This window comes from Hemitrygon akajei, unplaced genomic scaffold, assembly GCF_048418815.1.
Source record: "Hemitrygon akajei unplaced genomic scaffold, sHemAka1.3 Scf000044, whole genome shotgun sequence".
NCBI lineage: Eukaryota > Metazoa > Chordata > Chondrichthyes > Myliobatiformes > Dasyatidae > Hemitrygon > Hemitrygon akajei.
In genome coordinates this window covers 370,774-389,142 of record NW_027331930.1, presented here as the reverse complement: position 1 = coordinate 389,142, position 18,369 = coordinate 370,774, and the positions used below count along the sequence as shown (strand labels likewise).

Genomic DNA, 18,369 nt, shown 5'->3' with positions numbered 1-18,369 from the left:
ATAAGAGCCCATGGAATTACGGGAAAGTTACATATGTGGATAGAGCGTTGGCTGATTGGCAGGAAACAGAGAGTGGGAATAAAGAATCCCATTCTGGTTGTCTGCCAGTTACCAGTGGTGTTCCACAGTGGTCCGTGTTGGGGCCGCTTCTTTTTACGTTGTATATCAACGATTTGGATTATGGAATAGATAGCTTTGTGGCTAAGTTTGCTGATGATACAAAGATAGGTGGAGGGGCCGGTAGTGCTGAGGAAACAGAGAGTCTGCAGAGAGACTTGGATAGATTGGGAGAATGGTCAAAGAAGTGGCAAATGAAATACAATTTTGAAAAGTGTATGGTCATGCACTTTGGCAGAAGAAATAAATGGGCAGACTATTATTTAAATGGAGAGAGAATTCAACGTTCTGAAATGCAACGGGAATTGGGAGTGCTCGTGCAGGATACCCTTAAGGTTAACCTCCAGGTTGAGTCGGTGGTGAAGAAGGCGAATGCAATGTTGGCATTCATTTCTAGAGGAATAGAGTATAGGAGCAGGGATGTGATCTTGAGGCTCTATAAGGCAATGGTAAGACTTCATTTGGAATACTGTGTGCAGTTTTGGGCTCCTTATTTAAGAAAGGATGTTCGGACATTGGAGACGGTTCAGAGAAGATTCACTAGAATGATTCCGGGAATGCGAGGGTTAACATATGAGGAACATTTGACCGCTCTTGGATTGTACTCCTTGGAGGTTAGAAGAATGAGTGGGAACCTCACAGAAACATGTCGAATGTTTAAAAGCATGGACAGAGTGGATGTGGCAAAGTTGTTTCCCATGGTGGGGGAGTCTAGTACAAGAGAGCATGACTTAAGGATTGAAGGACACCCATTCAGAAGGGAGATGCGAAGAAATTTTTTTAGCCAGAGGGTGGTGAATCTGTGAATTTCTTGCGGCAGTGGAAGCCAAGTCATTGGGTGTATTTAAGACAGAGATTGATAGGTATGTGAGTAGACAGGGCATCAAAGGTCATGGTGAGAAGGTGGGGGAGTGGGACTAAATGGGAGAATGGATCAGCTCATGATCAAATGGCGGAGCAGATTCGAAGGGCCGAATGGCTGGCTTCTGCTGCTTTGTCTTATGGTCTTATTTGAATGCACCAATATACGGAATAAGGATCTTGTAGCACAGGTAGAGTTTGACAGGTACAAACTTAGGCAGGTATGACTTTGGTCGAAGGAATAAAGGCATAGACAATTCTGTAAACAGGGCGAAAATTCAAAAATCAGAGGTGCAAAGGGACATGGGTGTCCTTGTGCAGGATTCCTTGAAGGTTAACTTGCAGTTTGTGTCAGTGGTAAGATTGGCAAACTCAATGTTTGCTTTCACTTCGAGAGGATTAGAGTACAAGAGCAAGGATGTAATGCTGAGGTTTTATAAGGCATTGGTCAGAACACACTTGGAGTATTGCGAGCAGTTTTGGGTCCCTTCTATCGGAAAACATACCGGCATTGGAGAGGGTCCAGAAGATTCACAAGAATGATTCCGGGAATGAAAGAGTTAACATATGAGGAGTGTTTGATGGTTCTGGGCCTGTACTCACGCGAGTTTAGAAGAATGGCTGATTTATTATCCCTCTCAACCCTATTCTCCTGCCTCCTCCCCGTAACTTTTGAGACTCTGACTGATCAAGAAGTTTACTTATTAACTTCTGCTTTAAAAATCAAAGAGGAGAAAATCTGCAGATGCTGGTAATCCAAGCTACACAGGTCCTGATGAAGGGTCTCGCCAGATCTCTCTGACTCATGTCTGGAGAGAGTTGATGTTGGGAGGATGTGGGTGGGTCGAGAACGGTAAGCACAGCCTCCGACTATAGGGATGTCCATTTAGGACAGAGATGAGGAGGAATTCCTTTATCCACAGGATAGTGAATCTGCCACAGGCAGCTGTGGAGGCCAAATAATTGAGTATATTTAAAGCAGAGTAACACACACAAATTGTTGGGGGAACAGCAGGCTGGGAAGTTTCTATGGAAAAGAGTAAACAGTCGATGGTTCAGACTGAAACACTTCATCAAGACCTGTGTTGCTTAAGGGTTACTGCAAATTCATCCCCTGTCCTAATGAGGGGCTGCGGCAGATAGGGTTGTGGGAAAGGGGACAAAGTCATCCTCACCTGCCATCTTTGCCCCCTCTAGCTTCTCATTACGTCTACACACACAGTTCACCCAGGGGCTTTCCACCCCTCCCCCTCCTGGTTCAATCTGCCATTCATCTCTCCCCTACTGGTTCCCATTATCACCTCCTTTACTGTCTCAAACCATCACACTCCCCCACTTCACACTCACAAATGAATGTGAACATTGTATGACGGGCCTGTTCCTGTGCTGTACTGTTCTATGTTCTCTGTTCCCAGTTTCGAAGAATGAGAGGAGATCTCATGGAAATACAAAATTCTTTCAGGGGTCGACAGGCAGGAGTGTGGGAGGATGTTTCCCCTGTCTGAGAAGTCAAGGGCCAGGGGTCTCTCTGCTCTCTGTCCAGCGGAAAACCCCCCGATCCCCGGGGCCGCGCCGCCCGAGTCTCCCCCGCCCCCCCGATCCCCGGGGCCTCGCTGCCCGAGTCTCCCCCTGATCCCCGGGGACTCTCTAATTCTCTGCTTCTCCCCCCAGTCTCTGTCACCCTGGATGTGGAAACGGCGAGTCAATATCTCGAGGTGTCTGGGGATCGGAAGAGTGTGAGACGGTCCGGGACCCGAAGGGATCTCCCTGACACCGGGAAGAGATTCACAAACCGGGCTTGTGTGCTGGGATCGGAGGGATTCACATCGGGGAGACATTACTGGGAGGTGGAGGTGACGGGGATTCAGCTCTGGTGGCTGGGAGTTGCCGCAGAGTCTGTGGAGAGGAAGGGACGGTTCAGACTGAGTCCGGAGACTGGATTCTGTATCATCGGGCGGTATTATGACGTGTTACATCGGGATTGTGACGTGGACCGTGGTCCCCCCTCCCCCGAGTCCCGTCTCCCTGCCGGTCCCATCCCCGGGAGGGTGGGAGTTTATCTCAGTTACGAGTCCGGGACAGTTTCATTTTACAACGCGAAGACCAAGTCCCATCTCCACACCTTCACTGGGAATAAATTCACGGGGAAACTTTATCCTTTCTTCCGGACTGGGAATCGAAACCAGTGGCTGAGAATCTGCTCCGGTTCCACTCCGGGTCTGTAAACGGGTCGGGTCCCGGGACCGGCGTCAGGAGTAAAGTCCCTGTAAATATAAATGTGCGGAGAGTGCAGCTAAATACGTGGCTAAGGAGATGGTGCATGAGGGAGGGCTTCATGTTTCTGGACAATTGGGCTTTGTTCCCGGGAAGGTGGGGCCTGTCCCGACGGGACGGTTTGCCCCTGAACTGCAGGGAACTAACATTCTTGCGGGTAGATTTGCTAGTGCTGCTCCAGGGAACTTAACCTAGATTTGCAGAGGGAGGGGAACCAGAGTGTTAGAGCAGACAGTGAGGTGGAGGAGGACTGCGTGTGTAGACAGAAATAAAAGGTTTATACATGAGGTTGTAAATTAATTTTCAGAACTTTTGAAATTGTAGAAAACAAAGATTTCCAAAAGAAAATAATGAAGAACATGACCAGAACATATGTGAAAAAGTGGCTACTTCAGTTTTACACCTATCGCAATAATTGTTTATGTTAGGAAATATTTTGGATAGTCTCTCCTTTGTTAAATAGTAACAGTGAACAATTTTAAATTGAATTAAACACTCATTGGCACATATCAAAGAAGAACTGACAATCTTCATTAATAAAGATCATATTAAGTTCTCTCTCCCAAACTTGTTTAATCTTTAGTGATTAAGGGGATCTGTTTTTTTGCAGATTTATTTATTTTTATTTTGTGATGGTCGATTGATGACTTTGTAGAGTTAATTAGCAAATATTCTCTCATACACACTTACTGCAATATCTTCAGGTTAGACATTTTTACAAAAAATGTTTATCTAACTTTCCATATATGCAAGAATCTGATTTGTTGGATACTATTTTGAATATGAATCCTTTAGTAAGAGGTTCCATTGGTAGAATTTATAATTTATTTTTAATACATTAATACAAAAAGATAACCTCTCACCTAAGGTTTATACATGATAGAAATATTCGTTGTTTCAGACGTGATAGAGGGGGAGGGATTAAAGGGGGAGGAGTGACATTACTAGTCAGGGAAAATATCACAGCTGTGCATAGACAGGACAGCCCGGAGGGCTTGTCTACAGAGGCCATATCAGTGGAGCTGAGGAACGGAAAAGGTGTGACCACACTAATAGGGGTGTATTATAGACCGCCCAATAGTCAGAGAGAATTGGAGGAGCAAATCTGTATAAAGATAGTAGACCGATGTTATAAACAGGAAGTAGGGGATTTTAACTTGACTGGGACACCCAAACTGTAATAGGGCTCAATGGCTTGGAGTTTGTCAAATGGTTTCAGGAAAGTTTTCTAAATCAATATATAGAGGTACCTACGAGAGAGGATGCAATACATGATCTCCTATTAGGAAACCAGACAGGTCAGGTGACAGAAGTATGTGTAGGCGAACATTTTGGGTCCAGTGACCATAATGTCATCAGTTTCAAGTTAATTATGGATAAGGATAGGCCTGGTCCTCGAGTTGAGGTTCTAAATAGCAGAAGGGCTAATTTTGTGGAAATGACAAAAGATCTAGGAAGAGTGGATTGGGATAAGTTGTTTTTTTTCCTGACAAGGATGTGTTCAGTAAGTGGAAGGCCTCCAAATGTGAAATTTTGAGGGTGCAGAGTTTGCATTTTCCTGCCAGGATTAAAGACAAAGTTAACAGGCATAGGGAAGCTTGGTTTTCAACGGATATTGGCGATCTGGTTAAGAAAAAGAGAGAAGTGTATAGCAGGTAGAGGCAACAAAGAGCAAATGAGTTACTTGAAGTGTATAGAAAATGTAAGAAAATTCTAAAGAAGGAAATCAGGAAGAAAAAAACAGACATGAGGGGGCTTTGGCAGATAATGTGAAGGAAAACCTGAAGGGTTTCTACAAGTATATTAAGAGTAAAAGGATAGTAAGGGACAAAATTGGTCCCCTAGAAGATCAGAGTGGTCGTCTATGTGTGGAGCCTCACGAGATGGGGGAGATCTTAAACAGTTTTTTTGCATCAGTATTTACTCAGGAAACTGGCATAGTGTATATGGAAGGAAGGGAAACAAGCAGTAGTGTCATGGAACATTTATAGATTAAAGAGGAGGAGGTGCTTGTTGCCTTACAGCGCATAAAGGTAGATAAATTCCCCGGGCCTGACTTGATATTTCCTCGGAACTTGAGAGAGACTAGTGTAGAAATTGCAGGGGCCCTGACAGAAATATTTAAAATGTCCTCAGCCACGGGTGCAGTGCCGGAGGATTGGAGGGTAGCTCATGTTATTCCGTTGTTTAAAAAAGGCTCCAGTAGTAAACCAGGTAATTATAGGCCAGTGAGCCTGACATCAGTAGTATGTAAATTATTGTAAGACGTTCAGAGAGATCGGATTTACAAATATTTGGACAGCCAAGGGCTGATTAAGGATAGTCAGTATGGCTTTGTGCATGGTAGATCGTGTTTAATGAATGTTGTAGAGTTTTTCGAGGAGGTGACCAAGAAAGTAGATGAAGGAAAGGCTGTGGATGTTGTCTACATGAACTTTAGTAAGGCCTTTGACAAGGTCCCACATGGGAGGTTAGTTCAGAAAGTTCAGACATGAGGTATCCATGGAGAGGTTGGAGAGATTGAAAGAGTGCAGAGATTTACTAGGATGTTACCAGGTCTTCAGGAGTCGAGTTACAGGGAAAGATTGAACAGGTTAGGACTTTATTCCTTGAAGCGTAGAAGAATGAGGGGAGATTTGATAGAGGTTTACAAAATTATGAGGGGTAAAGACAGTAAATGCGAGTAGGTTCTTTCCATTTAGATTAGGAACGATAAATACGAGAGGACATGGTTTTAGGGTGAAAGGGGTAAGCTTTAGGGGGAACATTAGGAGGAACTTCTTCACTCAGAGAGTGGTGGGAGTGTGGAACGAGCTGCCATCTGACGTGCTAAATGCGGGATCACTCTTAAGTTCTAAGATTAAATTGGATAGGTACAAGGATGGGACACGGACTGGGTTCAGGTCAATGGGACGAGCGGAATAAAGTTTCCGCACAGACTAAAAGCGCCAAATGGCCTGTTTTCTGTGTTGTAGTGTTCTATGGAGTGAAATAAACACGACATGAGAATTGTCGATCGATTAATTTTAACTCGTTCACCGCATCCGTCAACTGAACAGAAACACCGGGGATTCAGCAGCAGCTGCGGGCGGCGGGTCCTGAGCTCCCCCGGGTCCTAAAGTCTACCCGTAATGAGACAGGTTAAGTGGGACAAGGTGCTGACTGGAAAAGACAGTGAAGATTGTTCATTAAGTTCATCTGCCATTTCTTTGTCCCCCATTACTACTTCACCAGCATCATTTTCCAGTGGTCCAGTATCAACTCTCATCTCCCTTTCACTCTTCATGTAACTGAAAACTAAACTTTTAGTATCCTGATTTATATTACTGGCCAGTTTGCCCTCATATTTCGTCTTGACCATTCTTATGCCTTTTTTCGTTGCCTTTTGTTGGATTTTAAGAGCATCCCAATAATCCAACATCCCACTCACCTTTGCTACCCTATATGTCATTTCCTTAGGTTTAACACAATTATTACATGCCTTTTCCAGCTCAAACTGTGAATTGATTTAAAGTCAGTCCCATAATATAATAGTTTTTATCTGAAAACTATCTACCCTCGCAAAGATTGTACTGAAGACTGCATTTGATTTTTCTTCAGCCTTGTATGCTTCACATTGAAATAGTATGTGTTTCGACAGTTTCATAATGATAAAATGCACACGACACAGAATGAAGTTTTCCGATTAGTTACAAGGCATAATTAAGCATAGTGTGGACATTTCTAAGTCATGTGAATATCATTCCTTCCCTTGTTTTAAGCCCTTCTTCTATAAACCCAACAGGTTTATGTATTCTGTAAAGGTGTCTGTCCTTATGTCCATTATCCTACGTCTTGCCATAAGCCCCTAATTCTTAACACTACCAACCCTTTAGCTTCTAATTTGCTAATTGTAATGTCTATATCCACAGCTTAACATGTAACAGCTTTTGTTGCTAAACAGTCAACATCATCATTTCCCTCAACAGTGTGATGTTCAGGGCCCATAATGTGCAGACATATAAATCAAACTTTATATATGAAATACCGTTTGACAAGTTTCCAACAGTCAATCTGACCTACTGCCAGAATGACCTGTTTAAGAATCATCAAAACCGAAATGTATTCTGAGCATATTATAAGGACCAATTTCCTCCACCCACTGTAAGCCTATACTGTTGGGAAAGAATTCTGCTTTTTATGCTGATAAATGACTATAAGTCATTTCTTTATCATTACCTACAATTCAGGCACACAAAAACAGCCACACCAACATCCCCAGTTAACTTATCTTTTGATTCCTCTGTGAAAATGGTTACTGTATGATAATAACTTTCATTAATATACCGATGAACCAACAGACTCTCAGGCAGAACCGAATCCGATCGTGTAACCTAAAATCAACTGAAGTCATTGGAAAAAACAAGGTGGGGTTACAGAGAAAGCTACAGTGGGACATATTGTATCATCAAATACACCCATATTCCCAGCGTGATAACCCAGCCACCCAAAACAAAAAACACTCTTCTTGTGATGTCCCCAACCATCCTCCAGCACACCTTTAACAGGATGATCATTTCCTTGCCCCCGCAAATTAATCCAGTATGTTGACATCAACTTGAACCTCTGTTACTTTGAGGGCATTTGTCCCATTGCAATCAGTAAAGCCAAAACAGGAGACAACATTACCGCACCAGAACACTATCTTAAAGTCTGTAATTGTATCACATACAAACATTTTTAATTTGAAGATGAAGCTGATCCATAAGCCACACAGACATAATCAAGAACAGATCAAATTAAACAAATATAATTGGTCAACAAAGATTTTCATGTTGCACCCAAGAATACCCACATAGATGTCTGAGGAGATTTCAAGCTCCTTTACATATATCAATTATTTTACTGATAGGTGCTTCCACGTCAGCTTATTATCCATCCACATACTGAGAAATCTTACCACTGACACTTCCTCAAGACATTGATCATATAATTTAAAATCAACTGCAAGTCTATTAATGCTGTTTGTAAACCACGTAATGTGTTTTAACGACTGAAAGCTTAAAATCCTCATCAATCTGCCCACTGTTTGACCTATTAATTGTAAATTACTATCAATACCTCTAATCTATGAAGCTACATCATCTGTATATTGTGATTTATCCAGGGTATCCCATTTTCCCATCTCAGAGAAAATATCATTAATCATAATATTAAATAATGAAGGGCTACAAATACTGCCTTGTGGGATCCCATTCTCTATCTCATAGAAACACAAACATAACATGCCGACCGGTACTTGGACAGTCCGTCCAGATAAAAAACTCAGAAAAATTATACAATGTCCCCCTCACTCCTAATTTAATCAAAAGTCCTTTCTTCCACATCATTTCCCTTTTCAGTATCAAGAAATACTGCTATTACAACATCTTTATTTAATTGTGCTTTCCGAATATCATCTTCCAAACCTAAAACTGAATCTAATGTCATTTCGCCCTTCCAAAATCCACTCAATAAAACACTTTATCACCACTCTTTCCAAAATATAACTCAAGCACTTGAGTTATATATATTCCATAAGTTTACATAAATGAGACATTCACGATATAGGCCCTTAACTAGAAGGATCAAATAGGGATCTGCCAGGTTTTAGAATAGGCACTACTATTTCCATATTCCATGAGGGAAGTAGATGCACAATTCAAACATTTAATATTTTCATAAAAGAGAATCATAAACAAATACAATTTCAAATATCACTCTTTCCTGGGGACACCTGACCTGCATTATTAATAGACATCTTAAATTCATAAAAAGAAATCTCTCCATCATTGATACTATCATTGCTACAGCTGAAAACCAGCACATCAGGGTATTCACCGGAAAATATATCCCTACATTGTTTAATTTCTTCACTTAAATTGTCCTGATTGTGAATCTCAGCAAATGACCCAGCCAGTAACACAACCTTCCCTGTTTTAGTAGCAATCTTGCCGTCATTAATCAACACTGGAAATATTATGATCCCTACAAATCCCCCCCCCCCCCCATTTTCTAAATCATATCCCAAACAATTCCAAGTTTGATATCCGTTCCAATACTATCTCCATATAGCCTCCAGTAATTCGCCTCCTTCCTCACCACGGCCTTTTCCCTTTTACTGTTAATAATGTCACTCGGAGACTGATGCACCATCACATAAAAACTCACATTTCTCCCAATTTGCTTCCTGTCCCGTTAGAAATCCAAATCCAAACTCATAAAGACAGGAAGGCTGACTGACGTTCACATAAACTAATCACCCTCTGAGTTCCCATTTGATCGACATGCACTGCAGCCAGTGACAGCAGGGGTCAGTGTTAAGTCTGTGCTACGATAGGCTGGAGAAAATCGGCCGATGATCAGCCCCTCTTCCGCTCCATCGCCATGGCGGAGATCAGCGATTCGCTTCTGTCGCTGTCGCCGGCCTCGGCGCCCACAAGGACGGGTGTGATTCCCCTTCGCGCCTCGGTGGGTCTGTTTCGGTGACGTCTGTGGTGGCTGACGAAACATGCTTTGACAGGGAGCGAGCGAGGAGAATGACTACAACTCCCAGAAGGCCTCACTGATGACGTAGTGGTGTTGTTTAGGGGTAAGGTATAAAAGCAAAATGGAGGAAAATGTAATGCATTACGTTTTCTGTACTGTGTCGTGCCTTCAATAAAAAAATAAATTAAAAGAGAGATTCCAGCAAGAAATAGATAGAACATAGAACAATACAGCTCAGTTCAGACCCTTCGGCCCCAAATGTTGAGCCGGCCCTTAAACTCTGCCTCCCTAAGCTTAAATTCCTCCATATATCTGTCTAGTTGTCACAACCCTCCAATCCGAATGTACTCCGTCCACCAGAACTCTCTGCTTTCTGCAGGCAAGCCAATTCTGAATTCACCTGGTCAAACATCCCTGGATCCCATGCCTTCTGACTTTCTGAATAAGCCTACAGTGTGGAACCTTATCAAATGCATTACTAAAATGCATGTAGATCACATCCACTGCACTACCCTCATGTATATACCTGGTCACCTCCTCAAAGAACTCCATCAGGTTTGTTAGACACGATCTGCCCTTCAGAAAGCCATGCTGACTGTCACTGATCAGACCATGATTCTCTAAATGCCAATATATCCTATCTTTGTGAATCTTTTCCAACAGCTTTCCCACCAATGGTCTATAATTATCCGGACAATCCCTACTACCTTTTTTGAACAAGAGGACAACTTTCGCCTCCCTCCAGTCCTCTGGTACCATTCCCGTGGACAATGAGGACATAATGATCCTAGCCAGAGGCTCAGCAATCTATTTCTGAGCAGATGCTCTCGGATGCAGAATTGGGAAGTGGCAGATGGAGTTCAACACAGAAGAAGAGATTCATTTCTGCAGATCAAATTTGAACACTGTGTGGAAGTTGGTAGTATTGTTAGGAAGGTGTCTGGTGTGATGACCTTCATCAACCGTGGGATTGAGTTCAAGAGCTGTGAGGAAATGTTGGAGCTATATTTCTCCTAACCTGTACATAAGTAATTGTACCCCAACACGGCAGGGCTGTGGGCTTAGTTGGACCCCACTTGGGAGTCCTGTGTTCAGTTCTGGTGGCCTCACTACAGGAAGGATGTGGATACTATAGAGAGTGTAGAGTAGATTTACAAGGATGTTGCTCTTGGATTGGAGAGCATGTCTTATGAGAATAGATTGAGTGAACTTGGCCTTTCCTTCTTGGAGTGACGGAGGATGAGAGGTGACCTGATAGAGGTGTATAAGATGATGAGAGGCTTTGACCATGTGGATAGCCAGAGGCATTTTCCCAGGCTTGAAGTGACTAACACGAGGGGACGTAGTTTTAAGCTGCTTGGAAGTCGGTACAGAGGGAATGTCAGGGGTAAGTTTCTTACACAGAGAGTGGTGGGTGCATGGAATGCACTGCCTGCAGCGATGGTGGAGGTGGATACAATAGGATATTTTAAGAGATTCTTAGATAGGTTCATGGAGCTTAGAAACATAGAGGGATATACGATCAGGAAATCCTAGGCAGTCTCTAGAGTAGGTTACATGGTCGGTACCACATTGTGGGCTGAAGAGCCTGTAATGTGCTGTAGATTTCTGTGTTCTGTGTCAAAGACAGGCAGAGAGATTAGTTTAAATGGACAGGAGGACAGCATGGAAAGGTTGGGCCGAAGGGCCTGTGTTAGTGCCGTAAGGGAGGGGTTCTGTCCCAACCATCGACTCTATTCCCCTCAACAGATGCTGCCTGACTTGACAACGTTCTTGAAAAGTTACATTCAGTTCCGCTTAGCATTCTGTACAAAGGATGTTTTGTGCTGGAAGAGTGCAGAGCAGATTCATCATGATTGAGGGGGCTTCTGTTCATAAGCCCATAAGGCATAGGAACAGAATGAGGCCATTCAGCCCATTGAGTCAGCAACCTTTTCATCATGGCTGATCCCAGATCACACTCAATTCCAGATATCTGACCTCCCGCCATATCGTTTGATGCCCTGACTGATCAGGAAACGATCAACTTCCGCCTTGAATATACCCACACACTCGGCCTCCACCGCAGTCTGTGGCAGAGCATTCCACAGATCCAATACACCTTGGCTAATAAAGAAAATAAGCTGCTTACCTCTGTTTGAAAAGGTGGCCCCTCGACTTTGTGGCTGTGCCCCACCACAGGAAATACCTTCTCCACATCCACCTTATCCAGTCCTTTCAACATTCGGTAGGTTTCAATGAGATACCCCCGCATTTTTCTGAGTTCCAGTGAGCACAGGGTCAAAGCTGCCAAGTGCTCCTCATATTTTAACCCCTTCATTCCCAAAATCGTCTTTCTGAACCTCCTCTGGACTCTCTCCAATGACAACACATCCTGTCTGAGATGTGGGGCCCAGCACTGTTGGCAATACTCCAAGTGCGGCCTGACTCGTGTCTTATAAAGCCTCAGCATTATCTCTTTGCTGTTACATTCATGGGGCGAGATTGGACTGTGTTGATCTACAGGGGGATCTTGGAATCCGAGTTCATAACTCCCAGATAGTGGTTCCATTGTCAGGCAGTTATGTTGCAGTTGTATAAATCTCTACTTTAACCACATCTGGAGAATTGTATTCGAATACAGGAATAACGCGGAGGTTTCGGATGGTGAGTGGAAGAGGATTAACATGATGCTGCCTGGATAAAGTGAGACTGGACAATCTCGGGTAATTTTCTCCGGAGTGGCAGAGGCTGAGGGAGGTCTGACAGACGTTTACAGGAATGTGAGAGACACAGACAGAGTGAACAGCTGGGATTTTTTCTCTAAGGAGGAAATGTCCAATGCCAGTGGGCATGAACTTCAGGAGAAAGGGGGAACACATCCTCATTGGTCCTTTTTGCACTGTTGAAGTATTTTGTAATTTAGTGCATTTTGTATCTTTTCTCTGCACAGCTGCTGTTGAAAAACAAAACAACTAGAAAAGACAATGACGTTAAAAACCTGACTCAGGATGTTTAAAGGAGATTTGCGATTCAAGTTTTGTTTTTCATTCCCATAGTGGTGGGTGTGTGGAGTGAATATCGGGTGGTGGTGGAGGCAGATGTGATAGAGGCTATTAGATACCACGTGAATGTGAGGAGGATGGAGGGATGTGTTCCTTGTGTAGGCAGAAGGGATTGGTTTAGTAAGGCATGAAGTGACCAGTTCAATTGGTTCAGAACAACACAGTGAGCAGAAGGGCCAGTTCAAGGACAAGTACAGCAAGCAGAGCAGGTAAACTGGATAAAGTGATCCCAGTCAGAGAGCAGACTGTGACGTCAGTGGATATATACCGGCATCACAGTTCTCTCACCAAAGATACTTCACTGCTGGATAAAATGAAGTTTGTGATGTTTATAACCAATGTGGTGAATTGTACTGATCAGACATCTCATCCTGCTGAGGAAATTAAAATTATTGTGAAAACTGCAGAAAGGTATCTTGGTGTAACTAGTGTTATGTGGGAAGCTGTGAATGAAGCTCTGATTTGTGGGAGTTTCTGCATCCCAGTCTACTTGTGAAGATATGTAATGGGATTGAAATATTGAAGTGAAATGCAAGAAGCCTGATTTTACATGGTCAACACTTTAAGCAGTTTATGTCTGATTTGTCAGATCTTTCCGATGTTATATCCGTTCAGGAAACCTGCACATTTTAATATTTTATTCCTATGCAGGATTATATTGTCGTTTGGCTTGACAGGTTAGTTGGTAGAGGGGTGGTGTTGTCAGTTTTATAAGGAAAGGGGCAGAGTATAGTGTTGTGAATGGGAATAAAATGTTTCATGAACTTGTAGAAATTCTTGATTCAACAGGGATGTGTGTAATTTTCTTTTGTGAAAATATTAATTTTCTGAATCGTATTTGGAGGTTTGGCCATCTACTTTTCTCATGGAAAATGGTTGTACTAGTTCCCATTGTAAAACCTGGATCTCCCCGTCTGATCCTCCTTCTTGTAGACCAATATCATTAAAGTCTAATTTATGCAAACTTGTGGAATGTATGGTAATCGAGTGTTTGAATTATATTTTCGATAAAAGAGGTAATTTCACTTTTTATCAGAGGGGAATTTGGAACGGTAGAATAAGAGCAGAAGACAAAGGAGCAGAAGTCGGTCATTCGGCCCATCGAGTCTGCTCTGCCATTTTATCATGAGCTGATCCATTCTCCAATTCAGTCCCAACCCCCCGCCTTCTCACCATGACCTTTGATACCCTGGCTACTCAGATACCTAGCAATCCCTGCCTTAAATAACACTGGAATCAGTTTGGGTTTGGAAGATTATATTAGGAAAGTACAGTTAAATAAAGATGTTTTAATAGCAATATTTTTCATATTGAAAAGGCAAATATTTATCGAAGGATGGACTTTTGAGTAATTTTTGGAAATGCAATTGAGAGGGCTATTGTACATTTTTTTCTGATTGTTTCTACCTGTACGTCTTGTAAAGGCAAGTATGACATTGAATTCACTCAGGTCCAGAGTCGATGGATCACTCAGGCACCACTGAACACTGAGGAGCTGACCTTCCATTCAATGAAAATGTCAATGTTTACTGTATCAAAAGAAGGGATACATCAGTTTTATTCCTTGTGGAAATCACCTTTGTTCCATCTTGATCTGGACCTTTCTACCTGTGAGAACATGTTTAGAACCATTCGCTTTGAGTACATAATGATACCAATTACCTTTGGCCTGGGTAACAAGTGACCTGTAGCGTTCTCATCACAAATATGCCACACTCCATTGTGAACGAGGACTGCCCTCCCCATCATGTTCATTGGCATTGCCTCTGATGGGCTCTCCACCGTCAATCACCTTTGTGGAGGGGCAGAGTAATTTGAAACTCTCCAGGGTTTGCCGTGTAACATCACATGCTCTTTGTAGTGCTGTCGTACATGACCAGAACTTGAAATAATACCACAAACAAAATACCAGCTGTGCAGCAACAAAGGCTCTCTGTGTGGGAGCATTTCAGTTACTGCGCAGCTGAGAATAATATGGGACAGAGAATAATACTAATGGAAGGAATCAGACTGGGCCAAGTCACAGATTGAATGTCCCATTCTCACACAGAAAGGAAGACTGTTGGGGAATTAGATGGACAGACCAGTTGCCGGCACCATGAACAGTTAGAAGGTGAGTTCTTCCCCCAACTTGGGTTGATCCTCGCTGTAACAGTGTGCTGTCAGAGCTCAGAAAGGAGACTAAAATTATCTCATAATATATTGGCTCTGAACATTCATCAGATACAGGAGCAGGATGAGGTCGTTTGGCCCATCGAGTCTGCTCCACCATTTCATTACAGCTGATCCATTTCCCTCTCAGCCCCACTCGCCTACCTTCTCCCCATATCCCTTCATTACTGACTAATCAAGAATCCATCACCCTCTTCCCTAAAATATACCCAATTACTTGGCCTCCAGAGCAACTCATAGCAACAAATCCCACAGATTCACCACACTCCAGTTAAAGAAATTCCTCCTCATCTCCATTCTGAAAGAACAAAGCTCGATTTTGAGGCTGTGTCCTCTGGTCTCAGACTCCCCCACTCAAGTAAACATACTCTCCACATCCACTCTATCGAGACTTTTCAATGTTCGATAATTTCAATGAGGGCCCCTTCATTATTCTGAACTCCTGTGAGTAGAGGCCCCGAGCCATCAAATGTTCTTCATCTGGCAAACCTTATAATTACAGAAATATTTTTGTAAACTTCCTTTGAACGCTCTGCAATGTAAGCACATCTGTTCTACTTAAGGGGCCTGAATCTGCTCTCAACAGTCCAAGTGAGGCCACACTTTATAAATACTCAACAACACATCCTTGCTTTTATATTCTCATACTCTTCAACATTATTTCCTCTCCATTGAGAAAATAGTCTGCACTCTCATTGCTTCTAACAAAGTGGATGACCAAAACTTCTCTGAATGATGACTTTCATTCATTGATGTCTTTTGTAAATCTTTTTTACAGGTTAGAAATGGCAAAAATTGTGTACGGGAATTTTAAACGGAACAACATGTCAGTTTGCTGTTTCTGCCCAGATATTTAAGGAGTTACTAGATATTTAACAATCTATCACTGTTGATCCTTGGAGATGAAGAATTATGTCATCACAGCTGGAAAAGTGCTTTGTGTCTGAAATGAAGTTTTCTGTTGTAACTCACTGAAATCCACTGGAACCGGGGAGCTGAGAACACGCCAGCATTTGTTCACTGGAGATCAGTTCTTCAACTACATTGATTGTGCAAGGGGTTTACTACATCTGACATTTGACTTATGACTTGACAAAGAACTGTGGGAAGGGATTCACTCTTCACTCACTCATCTGACCTGCATGCTCACCAGCGAGTTCACACTGATAAGATGTCATTCACCTGTGCTGATTGTGGGATGGGATTCACTCGGTCATTCAGCCTACTGACACACCAGCGAGTTCACACTGGTGAGAAGCCATTCACCTGCTCAGACTGTGGGAAGGGATTCACTCAGTCATCGCAACTGCAGAGACACCAGTCAGTTCACACTGGGGAGAAGCCATTCACCTGCTCAGACTGTGGGAAAGGGTTTATTCGGTCATCTCAACTGAAGGATCATCAGCGAATTCACACTGGGGAGAGGCCGTTCACCTGCTCAGTCTGGGACAGGATTCACTCATTCATCTGTGCTGAAGGTACATCAGATAATTCACACTGGGGAGAGGCCGTTCACCTGCTCAGTCTGTGGGAAAGGATTCACTCAGTCTTCTGTACTGAAGGTACATCAGCGAGTTCACACTGGGGAGAGGCCGTTCACCTGCTAAGACTATGGGAAGAAATTCACTGACTCATCCAGGCTACAGGCCCACCGGCGAGTTCATACTGGGGAGAGGCCGTTCACCTGCTCAGACTGTGGGAAGAAATTCACTGACTCATCCAGGCTACAGGCCCACCGGCGAGTTCATACTGGGGAGAGGCCGTTCACCTGCTCAGACTGGGAAGAAATTCACTGACTCATCCAGGCTACAGGCCCACCGACGAGTTCATACTGGAGAGAGGCCGTTCACCTGTTCAGACTGTGGGAAGGCATTTACGCGGTCATCTCAAGTGATGGTACATCAGCGAATTCACACTGGGGAGAGGCCATTTTCCTGTTCTGAATGTGGGAAGAGATTCATTCATTTATCTGACCTACAGGTGCACCAGCGAGTCCACACTGGAGAGAGGCCGTTCACCTGCTCAGACTGTGGGAAGTCCTTTACTCGGTCAGTTGAACTGAAGACACATCAGCGAAGTCACACTGGAGAGAGGCCGTTCACCTGCTCAGACTGTGGGAAAGGGTTTATTCGGTCATATCAACTGAAGGTGCTTCAACGAGTTCACACTGGGGACAGACTGTTCGCCTGTTCTGAATGTGGAAAGAGATTCAGTCAGTCATCTGACTTACAGACACACCGACGAGTCCACACTGGGGAAAGGCCATTCTCCTGCTCCCAATGTGGGAAGAGATTCTCTCAGTCATCCCACCTTGTGACGTACTACCGAGTTCACTCTGGGGAAACTGTTTAAACAGGCGACAGGCTACAGGCTGGATATTTCACCATCACAGTTACTGAATCAAGTTCAAAAGTGACTGTTGGTGCCGAACTCGGCAATCATTGCTGCTGTTTATCAAACCCAGTTCTGCACTCTGGTCACTGGACATGGGAGGTATTCCTCAGCTAATGTTCACGTTTAATGGGACTGGAGTTTAACGGTTTGGATCTGTGACGCAGATGTCAGTTCTAATTTAAATCCTGTCCACATCAAATGAATCTCCTATCTCTCCCCTAACTATCATCTCCGATAACTGCCACAAGGCCTAAAGTAACACTTCCCTGTTAAGCGTCAGAGTGGACAGTGTTGCCGGCCTTTCTGTTGCCTCCATGCCCCAATGGGTCAACTCCCCACCCACCCAGAACTATCCAACAAGGTGTTCTGCTGAGGAGAACGCCCACAGGACAGCCCTGCACTGTCTTCCTAATGACCCTTACCTCTGCTGGTGGTCACGCTTCTCCTATCCGAAGCTTGTACTCTGGGTGTGGCCATCTCTTCAGATGTTTCATTGATAGTATCTTTAGGCTCCCGAATGATCCTGAGTACATCCAACTCCCTGAACCAGTCAGTCAGGCGCTGTGATTGGGTGCACTCCCTGCAAATAGTCATTGGAAAACTGTCAGATTTCCAGAGTTCCCACATCTGAACATCCCATCCTGACTGCTCTGCACCAAAATACACCACTGTGGGACAGGAATTAATTAACGAATGCAAGAAAATATCGAACTTGAATGGGTCAATGACAGTGGAAGTAGAGTGTTCAATTGTCTGCGTTTTTGCCATGAGGTCGAAGGAATAGAGGTTGCCATTTTGTGAAGCTGCTTTGTAACCCCAATTTTGTGAACTGATTGCTATGGGATATCCTAATCAGATCAACGGAACACAAGAAGTTACTGGGATTCCCATTGTAAGCCTGAAATCACTCTCACATAAACTGTGTATTATGTACACTGTCAGGTTTGCAAAAGGAATCTCGTTATCTCTGAACCTGAAGTCACTCTGAGATAAGGTGTGT

At 43.5% G+C, this 18,369-nt stretch overlaps 1 protein-coding gene across 1 annotated transcript in view; it reads left to right on the top strand.

Moving 5' to 3' along the window:
• LOC140720514 (uncharacterized) overlaps window positions 1–17,327 on the top strand; it is a 69,679-nt gene extending 52,352 nt beyond the window's left edge. Inside the window, exons 4-6 of the mRNA XM_073035357.1 lie at window positions 16,129–16,400; window positions 16,483–16,537; window positions 16,788–17,327. Of these exons, the coding sequence (XP_072891458.1) occupies window positions 16,129–16,400; window positions 16,483–16,537; window positions 16,788–17,327 (867 nt within the window). The remainder of the gene's footprint in view (window positions 1–16,128; window positions 16,401–16,482; window positions 16,538–16,787) is intronic.
• The last annotated feature ends 1,042 nt before the right edge of the window (window positions 17,328–18,369 follow it).